This window comes from Equus asinus, chromosome 13 (genome assembly GCF_041296235.1).
Source record: "Equus asinus isolate D_3611 breed Donkey chromosome 13, EquAss-T2T_v2, whole genome shotgun sequence".
In the NCBI taxonomy this organism is placed as follows: Eukaryota; Metazoa; Chordata; class Mammalia; order Perissodactyla; family Equidae; genus Equus; species Equus asinus.
The window spans coordinates 16,492,999-16,512,542 of record NC_091802.1 but is presented as its reverse complement, the minus strand read 5'-3'; the positions used below and the strand labels follow the sequence as shown (position 1 = coordinate 16,512,542).

Here is a 19,544-nt window from a genome sequence, read left to right as displayed (position 1 = left end):
GAGAGCCTTGAATCTAGCAAGGGAGAGACCTTAACCACCACCAACAAAACTGCACCTAAAATTACTTAATTAGATATGTGGTATTACAAAGGGGAAACAGCCAGGTTTGGGGATCGGGCAAAGATTCCCTGGAAAAGGGAAGTGATATTTAGGCTGAGAATTTAAGGAAAAGTAAGAATGGGGCTGATAAAGAGAGAAGAACATTGCAGGCAGAGACAATACGCAACAGCCAAAGGGCCAGAAAAGAGCTTGGGCCTTTCAAGGAAGAAGCCAGGGGGGCTGAAGAACAACAACAAAAGGGGGAAGGGAGATATGAGACAAGGTTAGAAGTAGCAGGGCCCAAATTATGTGGGGCCCAGTAGACTATGTTAAGGATTTTGGACCTGATTCTAACAGCAAAAAGGAACAATTGAAGACTTTCAAGCAGAAAAGCAACATGATCAGAAATGTGCACCTGGAAGCTCATTTGGGTTACTGTCAAAAAAGAAAAGCCTGGGGCTGGCCCGGTGGAGCAGCGGTTAAGTGCGCACGTTCCACTTCAGCCGCCCGGGGTTCACCAGTTCAGATCCTGGGTTCGGACATAGCACCGTGTGGCAAAAGCCATGCTGTGATAGGCATCCCACATATAAAGCACGGGAAGATGGGCATGGATGTTAGCTCAGGGCCAGTCTTCCTCAGCAAAAAGAGGAGGATTGGCAGATGTTAGCTCAGGGCTAATCTTCCTCGGAAAAAGAAAAGAAAAGAAAAGAAAAGCCTGAGGAGCACCAGGAATAAATGTGGAAAAATCACTGGGAACTTCTTTCAATAGTCTATGGATTACTGAAATGATGAGAGCTTGGACTAGGATAGCGGTAGTGGAAATAGAAAAAAGTGGATGGATTCAAATTATGTTTAAGACGTATATTCACAACTCTTGTTACTGACTGCATGCGGGGGGGATAGAGAAAAGGAAGGGGTAGGGGCCAGCCCAGTTGCACAGCTAAGTTTACACGTTCCAGTTTGGTGGCCCAGGGTTCATCGGTTCAGATCCCGGGTGCAGGCCTACACACCGCTTGCCAAGCCATGCTGTAGTAGGCGTCCCACATATAAAGTAGAGGAAGACGGGCACAGATGTTAGCTCAGGGCCAGTCTTCCTCAGCAAAAGGAGGAGGATTGGCAGTGGATGTTAGCTCAGGGCTAATCTTCCTCAAAAAAAAAAAAAAAGAAAAGAAAAGGAAGGGGTAAAGGATGACTCAAATCTCTATCAAGTGCACTTCTCACATCCCAGCCTCCAGCCATAGTGAACTACTTGCACTTCCCTAAGCCTTCATTCTTCTTTCAGGTTTTCATGCCTTAGAGTGGGAATGCCCTTATATCATCCGTCAGCTGCCAAATGCCTCCTCATCACAGTATTTCCTAACCATGAGGAGATTAGGTGCTCTAACTGCGTGCTCCCACAGCCTCTCATGCTTGCCTTTATCAGAGCACTTAGAACACTACATTATAATCATATATTTATATTTCTGTCTTCCTGACAAGACACTTAAAAAATAAAACACCTAACAGAAAAGGAAGATCCATAAAAGATTAGTTATAACCTTTATGAGGGATACTCTTCAACTTTGAGGCCAAGGTCAAGAAAGCCTGAGACGCTTTCTCAAATTGTCATTGTTGCTACAATTTAAAGGTAATTAGACCGTGGAGCTAATCCAATAGAACAATTTATCTCTTATTCAAATAGGCTTCCAATTTACTTCCTGCAATAGGCTGTAATATCCAAACTAGAAGAGGGCAGCAGTGAGGGACTCTACCATAGCAGCAACTCCTGTGAATCACCTTGACCTGCTGGAGCCCCATGCAACCATGGCACATAGAAGTTGGTAGTTCCATTTATAAGCAATGACTGTTTTCTAAGTCATCCAGAAAACAGCTAAAGACTAAGAAGAATATAGAAAGATAAATGGAAATTTTAAATTAAACCTCAAAGGACAAGTCTCCCTATCCCACCACTTTTGACTCCTCAGCAGATAACCATGCCTTCAACTTCAAAGAGAAAATAGAAAACATCAAAAAGGACCTCCCTCATCTTGCTAGAAAATCCACAGACTTACCTGCATCCCCAATTATCTGTTCCTCCTTTCCCTCAAGCATAAGAAGAGAGACCTCTACCTCTTTCAGGCTCATCTCTTCACTTGTGATTTAGAACCTACTCCCTTCCCATCCTCTGCAAGGAGCTCTCCCTGCCATCTAACACCTTTCTTTTAGATTTTCAACCCATTTATCATTCTACGTTTTTTCCTCAAGTGACTAAATCAGCTCTCATGACTTCATTATCATCTATGAGGATCCCTTCAAATATCTTCATCTCCGGTCTGGACCACTCTCCTCAGCTTCAGATATGTTAGCCTCTAAATATCTCCACTTCACTGTCCTACAGAAATTCTAACATGTCCAAAACTAAACTCATCATATCTTTCTCCTAAAACCAATCCCATTTTTATTCCCTAACTCAAGGAATGGACCATCATCCACCCAGTTTCTAAGGCAGAAACACGTAGGTAGGCCTTACTTTTGACTCCCTCTTCTCTCTCAGCTCTCCACGTCCAATTAAGTCTGTTGAATTCTACACCTCATTAATATACCTCATATCTGCTCACTTCTCCCCACCTCCAAAGCCATTTCTGGCTCAGGTCCTTTCCACATCTCACTTGGATTACTGTAGCACACTCCTACTCTTCTTACATGTAGTCTTACTCTTCTCTAGACTTTTCACAAAGGAGCCAGTTATATTTCTAAAACACATATCTGACATGTTATTTCCCTATTTAAAGCATTCAATAGCTCCCTACTACCTTCAGAATAAAGGCCAAATTACTGCATGATCCTCCAAGATCTGGTTCTAGCTCATCCCGCCAACCCATTCTACTATGAATTTTACTCTCAAGGCACAATGAACCAGCCATTTGCAGTTTTCCAACTATTATGTTCTCTCTCCCTAGCTTCACAAAATCCTACATGGAATCCTAAAGCATCATATTGGTTACTCTGAACCCAAGGCAGCAAAAAGTTCTTATCCTATACTAAGTTAAACCTTCACTTAGAAAATTACCTGTATTAAGTTCTACAGTGCCACATGGTGGTGAGAGGGAGAAGCACATAAAGATAAAGGAAGTGTAGGTGGAGGAGATGGATGAGGACATCAGGGAGCATGAAGTGATCTGCCTTCCTTGTGATTAGTGGAAAACGTCTGGGCAGTGCCTTACAGCTGCATGTGCCAGAGCACTCATGCTTACTTAGGTAGTCTTGCTCATTACAGCACCCTAAGGAACTTACATCACTGGGGCTCAGGCTGCCTAGCCCATTCTCCTGCTCAGAATCCTTCCCAGACTCAGTGCCCTGGGAGGACCGAGGATGGGATGGATGAATCCAGATCTCCAGGCGAGTCGTGTCATCTCCAACATGCCGGAAAGTAGACTTCTTTCCTTTCCGCCATTGGTCAGGGCTCAGTTCCAACTCCTCATGTTGCTTCTTTTCCATCTGTTCGGCCTGTACAACATACAAACACAAAAGCTCAGACTCTCCTGAGATTCAGCTAAAAAAGAGAAGCGCTCACCTCACCTGAGTTTGTTGCTCAATGGCTATAAAAAGTAAAGACTATGCCATCATTCCAAAGGAGCATCTGCTTTGTTTCACAAAGGTTATTAATTCTCTAAACTAGATGCTGTGGAACATGTATACCCAAGGGCCCTGGAGAGCTCTGCTAAAGATGAGTTTAGCTCTGCATAGGGACTGACTGACTCTCCATCAGCACAGCCAGATGGGACCCCTTGAGGACTTTATTAGTCATTCCCTTGAGGACACAGAAGCACTAAGAAAAACACATTCTTATAGGAAGGAATAACTCTGCCTACATCGCCACTCACCTTTCGTTTGGTCTCTTCAAACAAACTCATGAGACTCTCCTTGGCAGTCAGGATAGGATTGCTGGCAGCTAAACTGCGCATATAGTAATACACAGCATCAAGCTTCCTCCTCTGTGGAAAGAGACCAGAGACACTGAGTCAACCAATTCTCTTCTTGACTCCAACCTGAGTCAGCTGACCCAGGAAACCCTACTATCCCTCCCAACCTGTGCCCCAAGCTGTGAGGAATTCCAATAAGAAAATCATAATGCTATACATGGTGGAAGCCATGGTAATTACATCAGAGATCTCTTCTTTCACAGTACCTCTCTTACATGCAGAGGTACTCTAAGAGCCAAGTACTCATAAGAGGGAGAAGAGAATAAGAGCCTCATAAAACATAAAAGCCAATTATGTTTTGTTTTTAGAGAAAATGTTAAACTCACTTATTAACTATTTATTATTTTTTTAAATTATAAATAAACAATGGCAACATCATTGATTAAGCATAACATTGAGGCAAGTGATCAGCATTTCATAGATATTATCTCTAAACTGAAGGACACTGCCCCATAGGTATTATTATTCCCATTTTAAAGATAAGGGAATGGGAGCTCAGGGAGATTATTACATAACTTGTCCAACAAGGTCTCAAAGCCAACTCCTGGATAAGCCAGTACTGAAACCAGGTCTGTCTGGCTCCTAAATTCATGTTTTCACTGTACCATACTGACTCTGCTGAGAAAAGGAAAAATAAACCACCATCCAATGAATTCAGCAAATAAATATTTCAAGTCCATTTTACAACCAATTAATAGGGAAAAGAAGTAAAAGAAAGGGAGGGTCAGAAAGGAAAAGAGAAAAACACTGAAACAAAGGGGGAAAGAATGTCCAAAAGCCTATCTCTTCAAATTCATACATATCTTTACCTTCTTCTACAGCTGTCTCACAATGCATCTAAAATACTAGCTTCTCTCTCCCCTATGCCACATACTTGATTTTAGACTGTATTTTATCAATTCTAGAATTTTTTTTTCCTATTTTAACATCTCTGAAGTTGAGATACAACTTACAATCAATATCTACCATTATGTCTTATTTTAATTCACATTTTTCTTTCTTAGTGGTACAGAATATAATGGTGCATCTAACAATCAATCTCATCATATTTCATAAAGTCTAATTTGTATCACTGTCTATATACCTCATTTGTCTTCTCAATAAAGTTTTTTTGAGGGCAGAAACCACATTACATATTTATCACTCACAGCACCTGGCAAAGGACTGCACATAGAGGCATGTCCTCAGTAAATACTTGAGGTTCACTAGATAACTGATAAGAGGAGACAAAAAAGTTGAGAAAGTGATGTTAAAAGACAACTAGAAGAGCCAGTTCTGATGGCCTAGTGGTCAAGTTTCGCTGCGCTTCACTTCAGCAGCCTGGGTTTGAATCCCAAGCGTGGAACCACACCATTCCTCTGTCAGGAGCCATGCTGTGGTAGTGGCTCACATAGGACTAGAAGGACTTACAATTAGAATATACAACTGTGTACTGGGGCTTTGGGGAGGGGGAAAAAAAGGAAGAAGAAGATTGGCAAGAGATGTTAACTCAGAGTGAATGTTTCCCAGAAAAAAAAAAAAGACAACTAGGATAAGGAGACAGAAAAAGAGAGGACAGAGGAAAAGACTTGAAAGCAGTACTAATTTAGGTAAGAGGTCCACGAAAGAAAAATATACCAATTCAATTAGAATGGCAAAAAAGCCACTGAGGGAATTCAGCAAAGCTGCAAGAGACAAAATTAATACTAAAAAATCAGTTCTATTTCTGCACATTAGTATTGAACAATTTGAAAAAGAAATCACAATAACAACTCCATTTACAATAGCATCAAAACAAATGACATACTTAGGAATAAATTTAACCAAGGAAGTGCAAAACTTAAACACCAAAAACTACAAAACATTTCTGAAACCAATTAAAGACCTAAACAAATGCAAAACATCCTGTGTTTGCAGAGTAGAAGACAATACTGTAAAGATGGAAAATTCTCCAAAGCAATCTACAGAGTCAATGCAATCTTTATCAAAATCCCAATGACTGTTTCTGAAGAAATGAAAAAAGTCAATCCTAAAATGCATATGGAATTGCAAGGACTCCCAAATAGCCAAAACAATCTTGAAAAAGAACAAAGGGGCCAGCCCAGTGGTGCAGCGGTTAAGTGCACACACTCTACTTCGGCAGCCCGGGGTTCACCAGTTCGGATCCCGGGTGCAGACATGGCACCGCTTGGCAAGCCATGCTGTGGGAGGCGTCCCACATATGAAGTAGAGGAAGATGGGCACAGATGTGAGCTCAGGGCTAATCTTCCTCAAAAAAATAAAATTAAATAAATAAATAAAAAGAAAGAGGAAATTCTCACAAAAGCTGTTACGTGGATGAAGCTAGAGGATATAATATTAAGTGAAATAAGCTACTCACAAAAAGACAAAGAATGTACGATTCTACTTATATTAGGTACCTGGAGTAGACAAATTGATAGAGGCAGAAAGTAGAAGCGTGGTTGCCAGTGGCTGGAGGGAGGGGGGAATGAGGAGTTATTGTTTAATGTGTCTAGATCCAGTTCTGCAAGATGAAGAGAGTTCTAGAGACTGGTTGCACAAAAATGTGAATGTACTTAACACTACTGAACACTTAAATGGGCACACTTAAAATGGCTAAGTAGACTTAAAAATGGGTAAGATGATAAATTTCATTTTGCATGTATTTTACAATTAAAAATATATTTTTTAATTTTTTAAAAAATAGGCAAAGGACTTGAACAGACACTTCTCCAAATGACCAATAAGCATACAAAAAGATCCTCAACATCAATAGTCGTTAGGGAAATGCAAATCAAAACCATGAGATACCTCTTCACACTCCTAGATTTGTAGCTATCAATAAGCTGATTCTAAAGTTTATATGGAAAGGCAAAAGATCCAGAATAGCCTACACAATACTGAGGAAGAAGAACAAAGTTGGAAGACTGACACTACCCAACTTCAAGACTTACTATTAAGCTACAGTAACCAAGACAGCGTGGTACTGGCCAAAGAACAGACAAATAGATCAATGGAACAGAATAGAAAGCCCAGACATAGACCTACACAAATATAGTCCGAAGATCTTTGACAATGGAGCAAAGGCAATTCAATGGAGACAGGATAGCCTTTTCAACAAACGGTGTTGCGACAACTGGACATCCATATTCAAAACAATGAATCTAGACACAAACCTTGCATCTTTTACAAAAATTAACCCAAAATGGATCACAGACTTAAATGTAAAATGCAAAACTATACAACTCCTAGAAGATAACACAGGAGAAAATCTAGGTAACCTTGGGTTTGGCGATGATTTCTTAGATACTATACCAAAAGTACAATCCATAAAAGAAAAAGTTGGCAAGTTGGATTTCATTAAAATTAAAAACTTCTGTGTAAAAGACACTGCTAAGAAAATGAAAAGACAAACCACAGACCGAGAGAAAGTATTTGCAAAACACATTTCTGATAAAGGACTGGTATCCGAAATATACAATGAACTCTTAAAACTCAACAACAAGAAAAGAAGCAGGAGCCAGCCTGGTGGCATAATGGTTACGTTTGTATGCTCCACTTCAGGGGCCTGGGGTCCACGGGTTTGGATCTCAGGTGCAGACCTACATACCACTCACCAAGCCATGCTGTGGTGGCGTCCCACATACAAAGTAGAGGAAGATTGGCTGAGATGTTAGCTCAGGGATAATCTTCCTCACACACACACACAAAAAATTAAAAATGGGCAAAAGATCTAAACAGACAACTCACCAAGGAAGATACAAAGATGGCAAATAAGCATATGAAAAGATGTTTCACATCATATGTCATTAAAGAATTGCAAACTGAAACGAGATATCATTATACACCTATTAGAATGACCACAATCCATAATACTGACACCACAAAATGCTGACAAGGATACAGAACAACAGGAACTCTCATCCAGTACTAGTGGGAATGCAAAATGGAACAGCCATTTTGGAAGAGACTGACAGTTTCTTCCAAAACTAGATATACTCTTACCACACAATCCAGCAATCACATTCCTTGTATTGCTATTTACCCAAATGAGTTGAAAATTTAGGTATACACAAAAACCTGATGGAAATGTTTACAGCATTTTTATTCATAATTGCCAAAACTTGGAAGCGACCAAGATGTCCTTCAATAGGGCAATGGATAAATAAACTGTGGTACACAACCACACAATGGAATATTATACAACAATAAAAAGAGCTATCAAGCCACAAAAATAACCCTAAATGTATACTGCTAAGTGAAAGAAGCCAATGTGAAAAGGCTACACGCTATATGGCTCAAACCATATGACATTCTGGAAAAGGCCAAACTATAGAAAGTAAAAATATTAGTTATTGCTAGAGGTTTGGGGGTGGGAGGAGGGATGAATCGGGGGATGGAGCACAGGGTATTTTTAAGGCAGTGAAACTATTCTGTGTGATACTATAATGGTGGATACATGTCATTATACATTTATTCAAACCCATAGAATATACAACAGTAAAAGTGAACTCTAATGTAAACTATGGACTTTAGTTAATAATAATGTATCAACAATGGCTCATCAATTGTAACAAACATACTACACTAACACAAGATATTAATACCTAATAGGGAAAATTGAGGGGGACGGCGGAGTTGAGGGAATATATGGGAACTCTCTGTACTTTCTGCTCAATTTTTCTGTAAACCTAAAATTGACCAAAAAAATAATTTTAAAAGATGTCCCCAAGTTCGGGGGAGGGAGGGTATACCCACAATATCATTTCACACTCACTAGGCTGGTGATAATCTAAAAAAACAAAAAGTAACAAATGTTGTGAGAATATGGAGAAACTGGAACCCTTGTTCATTGCTGGTGGGAATGTAAAATGGTGGAACAGCTATGAAAAAGTTTGGTGGTTCCTCAAAAAGTTAAATATAGAATTACTATATGACCAGCAATACCACTCCTAAGTATAGACCCAAAAGAAAACAGATATTCAAACAAATACTCGTACTTCACAAAAGCACTATTAAACAGCCAAAAGGTAGAAATAACCAAAACATCCATCAATTGATGAATAAATAAACTGTGGTATAGCTATACAATGGAATAGTATTCAGTCATAAAAATGAAATACTGGCGGCTGGCCCGGTGGCACAGTGGTTAAGTTCAGATGTTCCACTTTCGCAGCCCAGGGTTCGCCGGTTTGGATCCCAGGTGCGGACCTGGCACCCCTTGGCAAGCCATGCTGTGGCAGGAGTCCCACATACAAAGTAGAGGAAGATGGCACGGATGTCAGCTCAGGGCCAGTCTTCCTCAGCAAAAAGAGGAGGATTGGTAGCGGATGTTAGAGCTAATCTTCCTCAAAAAAAAAAAATAAAAAAATAAATGAAGTACTGATACATACTACAACATGGGTGAACCTCAAAAACTTTATGTTAAATGAAAGCAGCCAGATATAAAAGGTCACATATTGTGTGATTCCATTTATACAAAATATCCAGAATAGGTAAATCCAGAGACAGAAAGTATACTAGTGGGGCCAGCCCTGTGGCACAGTGGTTAAGTTTGCACTTTCTGCTTCAGCGGCCTGGGGTTCACCGGTTCAGATCCCAGGTATGAGCATGGCACTGCCTGTCAAGCCATGCTATGGCAGGCGTCCCACTTATAAAGTACAGGAAGATGGGCACGGATGTTAGCTCAGCACCAGTCTTCCTCAGCAAAAAGAGGAGGATTGGCAGCAGATGTTAGCTCAGGGCTAATCTTCCTCAAAAAAAAAAAAGAAAGAAAGAAAGTACACTAATGATTGCCAGGGACTATGGGGAGGGAGAAATAGGAACTAATGGGTACGAGATTTCTTTTCTTTCTAGGATGATGAAAATGTCTTGGAACTAGACAGAGTTGATGCTTACACAATACTGTTAATGTACTAAACGCCACTTAATTGTACAAATAATTAATGGTTAATTTTAAGTTACACGAATTTTACCACAATTTTTTTAAAAAGCCATTGAGGGGGAAAAAAATTAAAGAAATTATATTTTCTAATTAACAAGAAACATGACAATTCATTCAATAATTACAAACAAGAAAAACTGGAAAAGGAGACAAGAAATGAGAAAGAGGGAAAAATAGAAGATGGGTAAGAAGAAAGGGGAGAGAAAAATAAAGCCACAAAGAGGGGTGAAAAAAAATCTCCAACACACATCACAAAGAGAATAGAACAGAAGTAAAAACAAGAGAGATTCAACAGATTCTGAAGGAAGTGTATCAGTAAACCACACTACGTAATCAGCAATTTCAACCCATAATTAAGTATTAGGAATTTTTTTGAATCTTTTGTGGAATATAAGGGAATAAAAATATTAATTCAAACACTGTTTATTTGGGCAATGAATTTTATAGCCTTAAGAAAACTGCTAATGAGTATGCCAGCTGCTGCTTATACTTAAATCTTTAGTACCTACCACTGGCCCCCACCCTTCCCCCTTCAATTCAGCTTCCTCAGTAGGGGCTCTGTCGGCTCCCGAGCTCTCTGTTAGAACCACATTTAGAGGACTTTGGTAAGATCTGGAGAGATACAATTCGGCATTTACTGTGCATCTGCTAAGGAGGCCCCTTAGCTGAAAAGCTAAGAGGAATAACGAGGTGATCTGGGGAAAGGAAGCACGCATCTGAGGACTTAAGGTTAGCTGAGGACTTTAAGGGGGAGAGGTAAAGGGAGCCTTATTTTCCTTCTAGAAATGAGTAACAGTTCAACAGAATAGGGAAGGGAAGCAAGACAACATTCAGAGCAGAAGCCTTGGTCAAAACCAAACAGCAGTGTTTGGCTGGAGCCTGAGCACTCCCCCAGGAGCTTCAGTACAGTGCCAAGTGGATAGAGTACAGATTCAACTGAAGTGAGGGATCCCTGACAACTTACCTCTGAAAGTAACAGTAACAAAAGGAGTGTGAGGATGGGAGGCAAAAGGAGATATTCTTTGGGTTACAGTGTTCAGAGGAAATTTAGTTCTAGGAGCTGATGCTATCAAAATCCATATTTCTAAGATACCACATGCAAAACACTTTCCCTGTCCACAGGATTTCTTACCGTATACACTGCCAGGAGAGCCAACTGGTTATAGGGACGTCCATTCTTGGGAGCAATGTGCTGGGCCTTCAGGTACCAACTAGAATAGAAAACAGTGAAAAAAAAACCATTAGCTCCGTCCGTATCAACGCTTTCCAAATTCATCATCTGATAGCCCTTCTACTTAAGACATAAAAAGGAGTGTTAAATGTAACCCTGGAACAGTAAAGCACGACTACAGAGACCAACAGCGACACCTGTAGGACATTCTGTAGAGGCGGCAGGTCAGGTAGCCCATTGCTCTTAATAGGGCTTAACTTAAATCCACACAGTGAGGAGAAGCAATAACAATAGGCAAAAGTACCTGCGAGCTTTCCCATAGTTTGCTGTATCATTCGCTTGCTCCCGATACCTAGCAATATCTCCTTGGCAAATCATACATCGTTGTGCACTGATCAAGGCATATTTTACCTTCAGGAAAAACAATCAGTTAGTAGTGTACCCAAGAAACTCTAACTTCAACCCCAAAGGACAGGGATGGGGTCATAATGACAGGGCAGCATTAATAAGGCACTAGTTGTCCTCAACACTTAACAAAGTAAAAAGTTGTCAGTCTAACCATGAGAAGCAAAAAAAAACCCAACACTGTGATGCCAAATTTACTGAAAAAAAGTGGGAGAAGGGAGAAGGGGTCATTCTTATCTCAAGTCTCAGGCAAATGGAAGAAAATATTCTGAAACTAGGAGTCAGGAGACCTGCCTCTCTCTGCAACAGTTGTGTGATCTCAAACAGGTGTTTAGGACTATTTGGGACTCAGTTTCTTCACCTGAAAGTAAAAATACCTATTCTATAGGGTAACTGCAGGGAATAAGTGTAACAATACTTTACAAATCATAAATTGTAAAAATACTTTACAAATTACAGTGATATACAAATATTGAGACAACTGTTTACTCTTTTTTCTGCCATCATTATAGTCTTTCCTCAAATTGTTACTATTACTGCACTGCAATACTGCATTACATTCCCTTTGCAAACAATAATTTCCTAAATCAGTAAGTTACCCGTTACCAAACACCCACCATGTGCTAGACTGTGTAGTACTACCATATATATGTTTCCTCACTGATGGGCCTGGCATCTGTCACTCTGTGAGAAAACAACAGAGTAGACCCTTAATCCTAAGACATGTGCTCAACCAAAAAAACCTCCCCAAAGAATACCATCTCATAACACATAACTCTGCTCCATCCCCCCATAAGAAATTACTAGGTCACTGAATAAAGAACACAGCTTCATGGAAATGCAGATACCAACCCCTCAGGAAGGCTCACGCACTAGCTAAATAACTAGCTACTGCACATCAGCTTCCTAACACATAATTCAAACGTGTGCCTCAGCCAAGTTATCTATTACTACATGTCATATACCTTCAGAGTCCTGACTATTCCACACATTCTCTCTATGAATGAACAGCAAGTATTCAGTCAGTATTTAACTGATAAAGCACCAAGAAAACTGGTTATGTTTCACAGCCATTTTGCCATCTTGATGAGAGCAAAAAAAAAAAAAAAGCAAATTCTGTCAAAGCCTCTCTACTGTCCTCAGAATGAAGTCCTAGATGGTCTAGCCTCTGCTTACCTCTTCAGCACCACTTCCCCCTCACTCTCCGTGCCTCAGCAAGACTAGACTTTCCTCTGTTCCCCCAACACACCACACTCTTTCCCACTTCAGGACCTTTACATATACCGTTCCCTCTCTACAAAGCTGTAGTTCTTGAATCCTCACCTACACCTTCACCTGACTAATGTCTCAGGCCTTCAGCCTCTGCTTAATTGTGACTTCCTCAGTCTCCCATGATCTTCCAAGCCCCTTCACAGTATACCCCCACACATCCTTTGCAGTCAGTGCATCTACCATTACTAATCCAACATGTGCACTCACCCCTAATCAAACTCTAAACTCCGAGAGCTGGGAGGATAGCTTCTTGTTCCATACTGAATTGCGTGTGCTTACAATGGCACCTGGCATGTAGGAGGGACTCAATAAATGCTTATTGATTAGTAACAGAGCTTGTGCAGAGCAATTTATCACAAGGAGGAAAAAGGCAAAAGGAACTCTCTGCTCCATAAATTACACTCCTTTCTCTAACAAATCTTTAATTTCTTCCTTTCCCCTGGCCCTTTCCTCTCAACATAAAAATTTGCTCAAGTTTCTCCCTGCTTTAAAACAAACTTCTCCCAATACTCTGTTCTCTTTTAACTATTATCGTCCCTCCTTGCCTTCATGGCCAAGATTCTTAAAAGACTGGTTCATATTACTCTCTCATTATATCTACTACCCTACTTCTCATTCACTACCATCTGGCTTGCATCCTTTCCAAATAAAATAACTTACAATAAGGTCATCCAATCCAACAGACACTCTTTAGTAATCTTAACATTTGATGCTTCTATAGCATTTGACAATTTTACTCACCACCACTTTGAAATGTGATCCCCTGCTCTCTGGCCAGCCTTCTAAGCATCCCAACTTCTGCTTCAACCATCACCTATACACTGATGACTCTTGAATCTATATCACTAGCCCAGCTCTTTCCCCTGAGCTCCAGACAGATCAGAATATTCATTTATTCATTTTCAAGTTCCTCCACCTAAGCATATCCTAAACTGAACTAACCTCTTCTTTCCCAGTCACTCTCCTAGGCCACAAACTAGAAGATATCTAGACTCCTCCAATCTCATCATTCACACCAAATCAGCCAGCAATTCAATTCTACTTCCGTTATATCTTTTTAATCTGTCTCCTCTTTTCCACTTCCACTACCTCTACCTTAATTCAGGCCCACAATCCGACTCTCCTACCTCCACTCTTGCCCAAACTCATCCACTTGCCAGAGTGACTCGTTCTAAAAACAAATGTGCTATCCATTTGCTGAAAATCAATCCATGGCTCCTCTCTGCTTTCAGAATAAAGCCCAAACTCTTCAGAGAGCATATAAGCATTTATGATCTATCCCTTCCTACTTCATCAGCTTTACCTCCTACAATAGCCCAACTCCACATTATAGACACCAGCACACTGAACTTCCTGCACTTTTCCAACAAGGCCTGGTTATCTCTCTCACTGTGCCCTGTATCAAAGGTGCCCCTTCCACTCCTAGTCATGTTTCAAGACTCAACTCGACTCTCTCTGAGAAGCCTTCCTTGACCCCATAAGTATAAATCAGATCTACTTCCCTCTATGCCCCTTTAACACTCTATATATACCATTACCATGGTACTTATGACATTACATTATAATCGTTGGTTTAATCAGTCTGTTCCCCTACTGGACTGATATCTTTCATTCTTGCATCCTCAACAACCAGCACAGAGCCTAACACATAACTAACACTAGATAAATGCTTACTAAATGGATGAATAAATTTAAGATAAAGAAGCTGGCTTACTGTCTTGCGTAATGGCTTGCTGCGAATGGCAAGACCGTCCATGTAGTCCTCCAGTTTGAACTTGTAAGTAACTTGCAGCTTCTGAAGCAAACTATCAAAGAAGTCACTACCCTATAAAAAGAAAAAATAAGAAACAGCTGAATCAGCCTGTTCTGATCCAATCTACTCACCAGAAATGGGGGCAAGTGACTCTTTCACAGTTCTGCTAATGCTCAGGCATCCAATGTAAAGGGAGGCATATACTGTATTTAGTGACCATCAACTAAGCACAAGACAAATACACAGCATAAGCCTCTCTATGGTTTTAAAGATACAAACACAAACACACACTCTCTCTCCTTCCTCTCTCTTTCTCTTCTTCCCTTCCCCGCCCCCACAGGCCAAGACATTCAGAAAGCTAACAAGCTGGAGACTAACTCCAACTGCCAATAAGTTATGGTCCCAAGGAAGCAATAGGGGTAGGGTAGGCCTAAATCTAAGTAAAGAATATACAGTTTTTGGTCAATGTTCTATTTTAAAACATAGTATTTCAGGTGGTAAAAACCCAGCACAACTACAGGATGCTGAAGCCTTTATCCTAAAGACAAAAAGATGATGGTTTACCTCATCCAACAGCTCCAAAAGTCTGTTCCGAATCTGTTCTGGGTTCTCAACATTTGGATCCTTGAGAAGCTGCCTGAACTTCTCAATCACCTGATAGAAAGCATTCTTCCACAGGATCTGATCCACATTCTGATTATCAGAGAACTCAATATCTAATAGAATACAGCGCTCATATAGCTGCAGCAGTTCAGCTCTGGAATAAAATACATGCAACTTCTAGCTCCAAATACACCATGAGAAAGGCTAGACCCAAGATTTAAGCTTCCTGCAAATTAAACACCTTCCTTGGCAGGAAATTTAAAATGCCACCAGGTATAGTACTCACTCTAGTTTCCATTCTGCACAGCAGAATGTCACTCTAAAGTTATGTCTAGGAAAGTAGTTTTTCCCCATATGCCTCCACCTAAATTTAACAGCTGAAATAAGATCTTCACCACAAGTTATATGTTGTTCATTTCTTGGCATTCTGGAAAGTCTTTCCTTTTCCATTTCCAGATTCCATGCTGTCTTCAAGACAAATTTTTTTTCTTAAAGAAAAAGTGGGAAGCATAATCATTTCTAAGACTAGAAACAAAATTTTCTGTTGCGTTTTTTTCCCCAACTGCCCCTCCCTTATAAAAATCAAGGTGAAAGGGAGATAACACTCAGGGGCTTGCCTAAAAGGCTTCTACCTTCCTCAGCTATAGGAGCCTATACACCTCCAGTTTAGCCCCATTTCCCTCTAGCCAGGATGGAACACACCATACCTGAGCTGAGCCATCTTCTCCAGGCCCTCAGGACTGATGCGGTCCCTGGAAAGCAGGTTGCTGAGCTGCAGTTCCTGGTTGTCGGCCACCCGGAGAAGCCTATGTAGCTCCTGTTGCTGCATGTTCCTCATGTGCTGCTCCATATCCTCAGGACTCATGGTGCTGGCAGGGAGAGGGCCACAAACATACTGTCCTGATGGAGTTGGATAGCCTGGGTAGTAAGGCCCTGGGTACACACCATTCGTAGGGCCCACAGGGTACTGCAGAGGGCTATAGCCTGTAAAAGGATACTGGGAGGCTGGGCCTGGTGTCCGGGGGTAGTAATAGGGGTTGTCAGAGTTTTGAAACTTATAGTAAGATGCTTGGGCCTGGCGTGAGTCACCCCAAGATGTGGGACTGACTTCATCATCAGTGTCCAAGAAATGTAGCTGGGGTGTCTGGCTCTTTAGAGCAGGTTTCTGATCAGGATTGTTTGGGTCCCACAATCGTCGAGTGGTGCCTCCTCGGCCCCAACTCCGAGATCCCTTACTACCAGATCCAAATAAAAGCCGAGGTCCCAAGGGTGTAGACTCTGGAGAACCAGCTGAATTGACAGACAGGGTGGTATGGGCAGGCAGAATCAGAATGCCACGGCCACGACCCCGAAGTTCTTGTTTCAGGTTTTTAGACTCCTGCTTCTCACAGCCTTTGCCTCCACTGCTCAAGCCTTTGTCAGGCTTTATCCTATCCACATCCTCCCTGGCTGACCTCAGCAGTGGGGAATCTTTGTTCATGGTTTCTGCATCAAAAGTAACACGAAGAGCGCCTCGATTTTCTTTACCATTGCTTTTCTGCTCTCCCTCTCCACGGCCAGACCAGCTTCTATCTAAATGTTTCCTCCTTTCTGAGCTCCTCCTGGGCCCATCAGGCTCATCAATTCTGTCCTCATCTAAGGAGTCAGTTGAGGACATAGACACTTGCTTCTTCAGTCGTGGCCTCTCCTTGGTTCGATCCTGGCGGCGGCGGCGACATCCATTATCAGTCAGGCCAGCCCCCTCAGCACTGTTGTTGCTACCAGCGGAGCTGGTACTGCAAGTGCGGTAGCGGTTCCTTCGTTTGTCTGAGCGAGAGTAGCGCTTCACAGAACCTGGCTTTCCCTGTGCCAGGTCATCATTGACTTTCTTTATCCCCTCCCCTTTTTCAACCCTCCTTCCTTTCTCTCCCTTTGTAGCCCTTACTCTGTCACCATTTAGGCTCTTCTCTGTCTCCTCTTTATTCACAACCTCCTCTTTCACATTTCCCCTACAATCATCTTCCTCTACTCTCAGTTGTTCCACCTGGTTGAGGATTTCTTCCTCATCTACCCGGCTAGATGATTCTTTGGTAACAGTCTGCAAACGCCTTCCAGGCTGATAGATCTGCATATCAGGTTTCTTTGTTCTCTTGATAATTCTTAGACTTCGATCCTCTTGTCCAGCAGTCCTTGGGAAGGATTCCTGTGCCCGGATATTTTCTGGGTCTAAAGGACCATTTTGCTGTTGGTTGTCCAGTTCTTTACAGACGTCTTTAGTGAGCTGTGTACCATTTCCAACAGTAGAAGAATCTCTGTCATTAACAATTTCGTCCTTAAATTCATCACTCCCAGAGATTTCCTTGATTTTAGGTTTGTTCCTTAGTCGAGAAAGACCAGGTTTATAGATTTCCAGATCTGGGCGCCTGTTATCTTTCCGCTGCCTGGGCTCCTTCACATTTTCTGTGATGTTGGAAAGTGTTGGGGAGGAAAGGGTAGAAGAAAAGAATAAAGGAGGAGGGAAGAAAAAAAACTGTCACTCTGGTAAAGTTACAAATGTCAACCAAGAATTACACATCAAAATGCTAATAGTGGTGGACAAGGAAGAAAAATTTTGCAGAAGCAGAAATTCTACTAGGGTTACAGGATTCATTCAGTAACTGGGAAGACTAAGAACTGAACTGTGTTGGAGCTATCTACACTTGGGTTAGAGAAACAGGAAAAAAAAATCATACTCTTTTGTGTTACCCAAGTCATATTCGGATACCCAAGACCCCAAACTACCTCATCATTTTCAGAGTAAAAAATCTTCAATCATTCCAGCATCAGACTGTTCTGTGCTAGAGAGCTCTTGGATCCATCTTAGTCTTTTCCTGTTCTGCCTCTAACATTTTTCCAGGGTGGCTAAGCCCTTTTAACACACTAGTAGCGAAGGAAAATAAAGGAGAAAATGAGGGATATGCATAACAATCCACAGTTCTGGACATCTCTGGAGAAAAACTTTGCAACTCGTCTCTGAACTTTGCCAGGACAATTTTCTTTAGGACACCAATTACCCAGTCACATACCTCCTGTTGAAGCAAACAGGAAGCAGTTCCTTCCACATTCTTCATCTCCACTCATGCTCACCAACTCTCTAACAGCAGCCAGCAGAGTCATTCCAAGGAAAAATTGCTCCAACTATCATCATTAGAATACTGAGACTAACTGCTATTATGATGACGGAATATGAGAAGGAAAAAGTTCCATAAGGGAGCTTTCCCTGGAAGATGATGGAAGTATTGTGACATGCTCTCAAAATACCAAGGACTGGGGCACTCAAGAATAAAAGTACAGGACTTTGAAAACCACTCTCCAGGCTCCATGAACTTACTGAATAACAGACAGGCAAGTATCTATTTTTTTCTATCTGTTACCTTTATTTATTAAGGGGAGAAACTACTACAAATAGCCAGTAAACATTTCAGTGGGAAAGTAACAGGAATTTGTGAGATTATAGAGTACTCAAAGTGGAATGAAACAGAAAACCCTAGTATTGTTCTGTAAACACCAAAGCAAACAAGCCCATAACAGGGGTGCTCCAACATTTACACCCCTGAGTGTAACAAACAGAAACCAAAACAAACCCCTGAAGTTTAAGATCCTGCTTCAGTATTTTCACAAGTTTAAACAACTGCTTCATCAAATATGACCAGCTAACCCTTAGCAGCCTTTAGAACTTAGGTGAAGGGAGTGGAGGGAGAAGAGCTCCTACTACTCTCCAGAGCAGAGGGAGAAAACAACCTGAAAATTCCAGTTCAGCTGACCAACGAAAACCACTTTCACAGACTTTGGCCACAAGCCTGCAGAAGCATAGCCACCATTCTACACAAGCCCCCAGCCTAACAAAGGAGAGGTGAGACGCTAGAATCTTCCTCGAAGCCCTCCCTCCTGGTGTGGCCGGAGACTTCAACTTGCAAGTTGAGAATTCTGATAAAAACTGCTCCCACAACATGCCAAGGCCAAACCAGAGTAGAGTCAGCCCTCTAAGGTCCAGTGGCGCAGCCTTCAGAAGCCTGCCTGGGGGAAAAAAGTTCAGCAAGGAAATCCCAAGCTGTTAAACCTTTCTCCTCAACTTCCCCAGTTCCTTCTCTCCAACGCTGAGGAGATGACGGGGCAGGCCTGCGATCGATCCCTCTGGGAACGATACACCCCGGGGGCCTCCACCAGATCCCAGCGCCCACTCCTTTCCGCGCCGCCCGACGGCTGGGAATCCGCGGGCTGCTTCGAGAGGGCTGGGGCGATAGGGAACAGTCACCTTCGCGGGGAGAAAGGGGGCGGAGGCAGGAACTCGGGCTGAGCTCTCCCGGGCCCCAAGGCTGAATGAGCCCGACCCCACACCCGCCCTCCGGCTGGGAGAGTGGCGAGGGGACCGCCCTCGGCCCCCGCCCCCACTGTTGG

The 19,544-nt window shown here is 41.9% G+C and overlaps 1 protein-coding gene across 5 annotated transcripts in view; it reads right to left on the bottom strand.

Annotated features, from left to right (window-relative positions):
* Positions 1-19,544, bottom strand: part of SMG6 (SMG6 nonsense mediated mRNA decay factor) — a 212,774-nt gene that overhangs the window by 192,908 nt on the left and 322 nt on the right. For 2 of the 5 annotated variants that reach the window (XM_044745869.2, XM_014826888.3), the window contains exons 2-8: positions 15,836-17,567; positions 15,090-15,282; positions 14,487-14,597; positions 11,400-11,506; positions 11,057-11,135; positions 3,903-4,013; positions 3,313-3,525 (exon numbers count right to left, since the gene is read on the bottom strand). In XM_044745869.2, the coding sequence (XP_044601804.1) occupies positions 3,313-3,525; positions 3,903-4,013; positions 11,057-11,135; positions 11,400-11,506; positions 14,487-14,597; positions 15,090-15,282; positions 15,836-17,567 (2,546 nt within the window). Of the gene's footprint in view, positions 1-3,312; positions 3,526-3,902; positions 4,014-11,056; positions 11,136-11,399; positions 11,507-14,486; positions 14,598-15,089; positions 15,283-15,835; positions 17,568-18,172; positions 19,533-19,544 lie in introns of those variants that run through there. The other 3 variants (XM_044745870.2, XM_044745868.2, XM_070482594.1) reach the window with 3 other exon arrangements.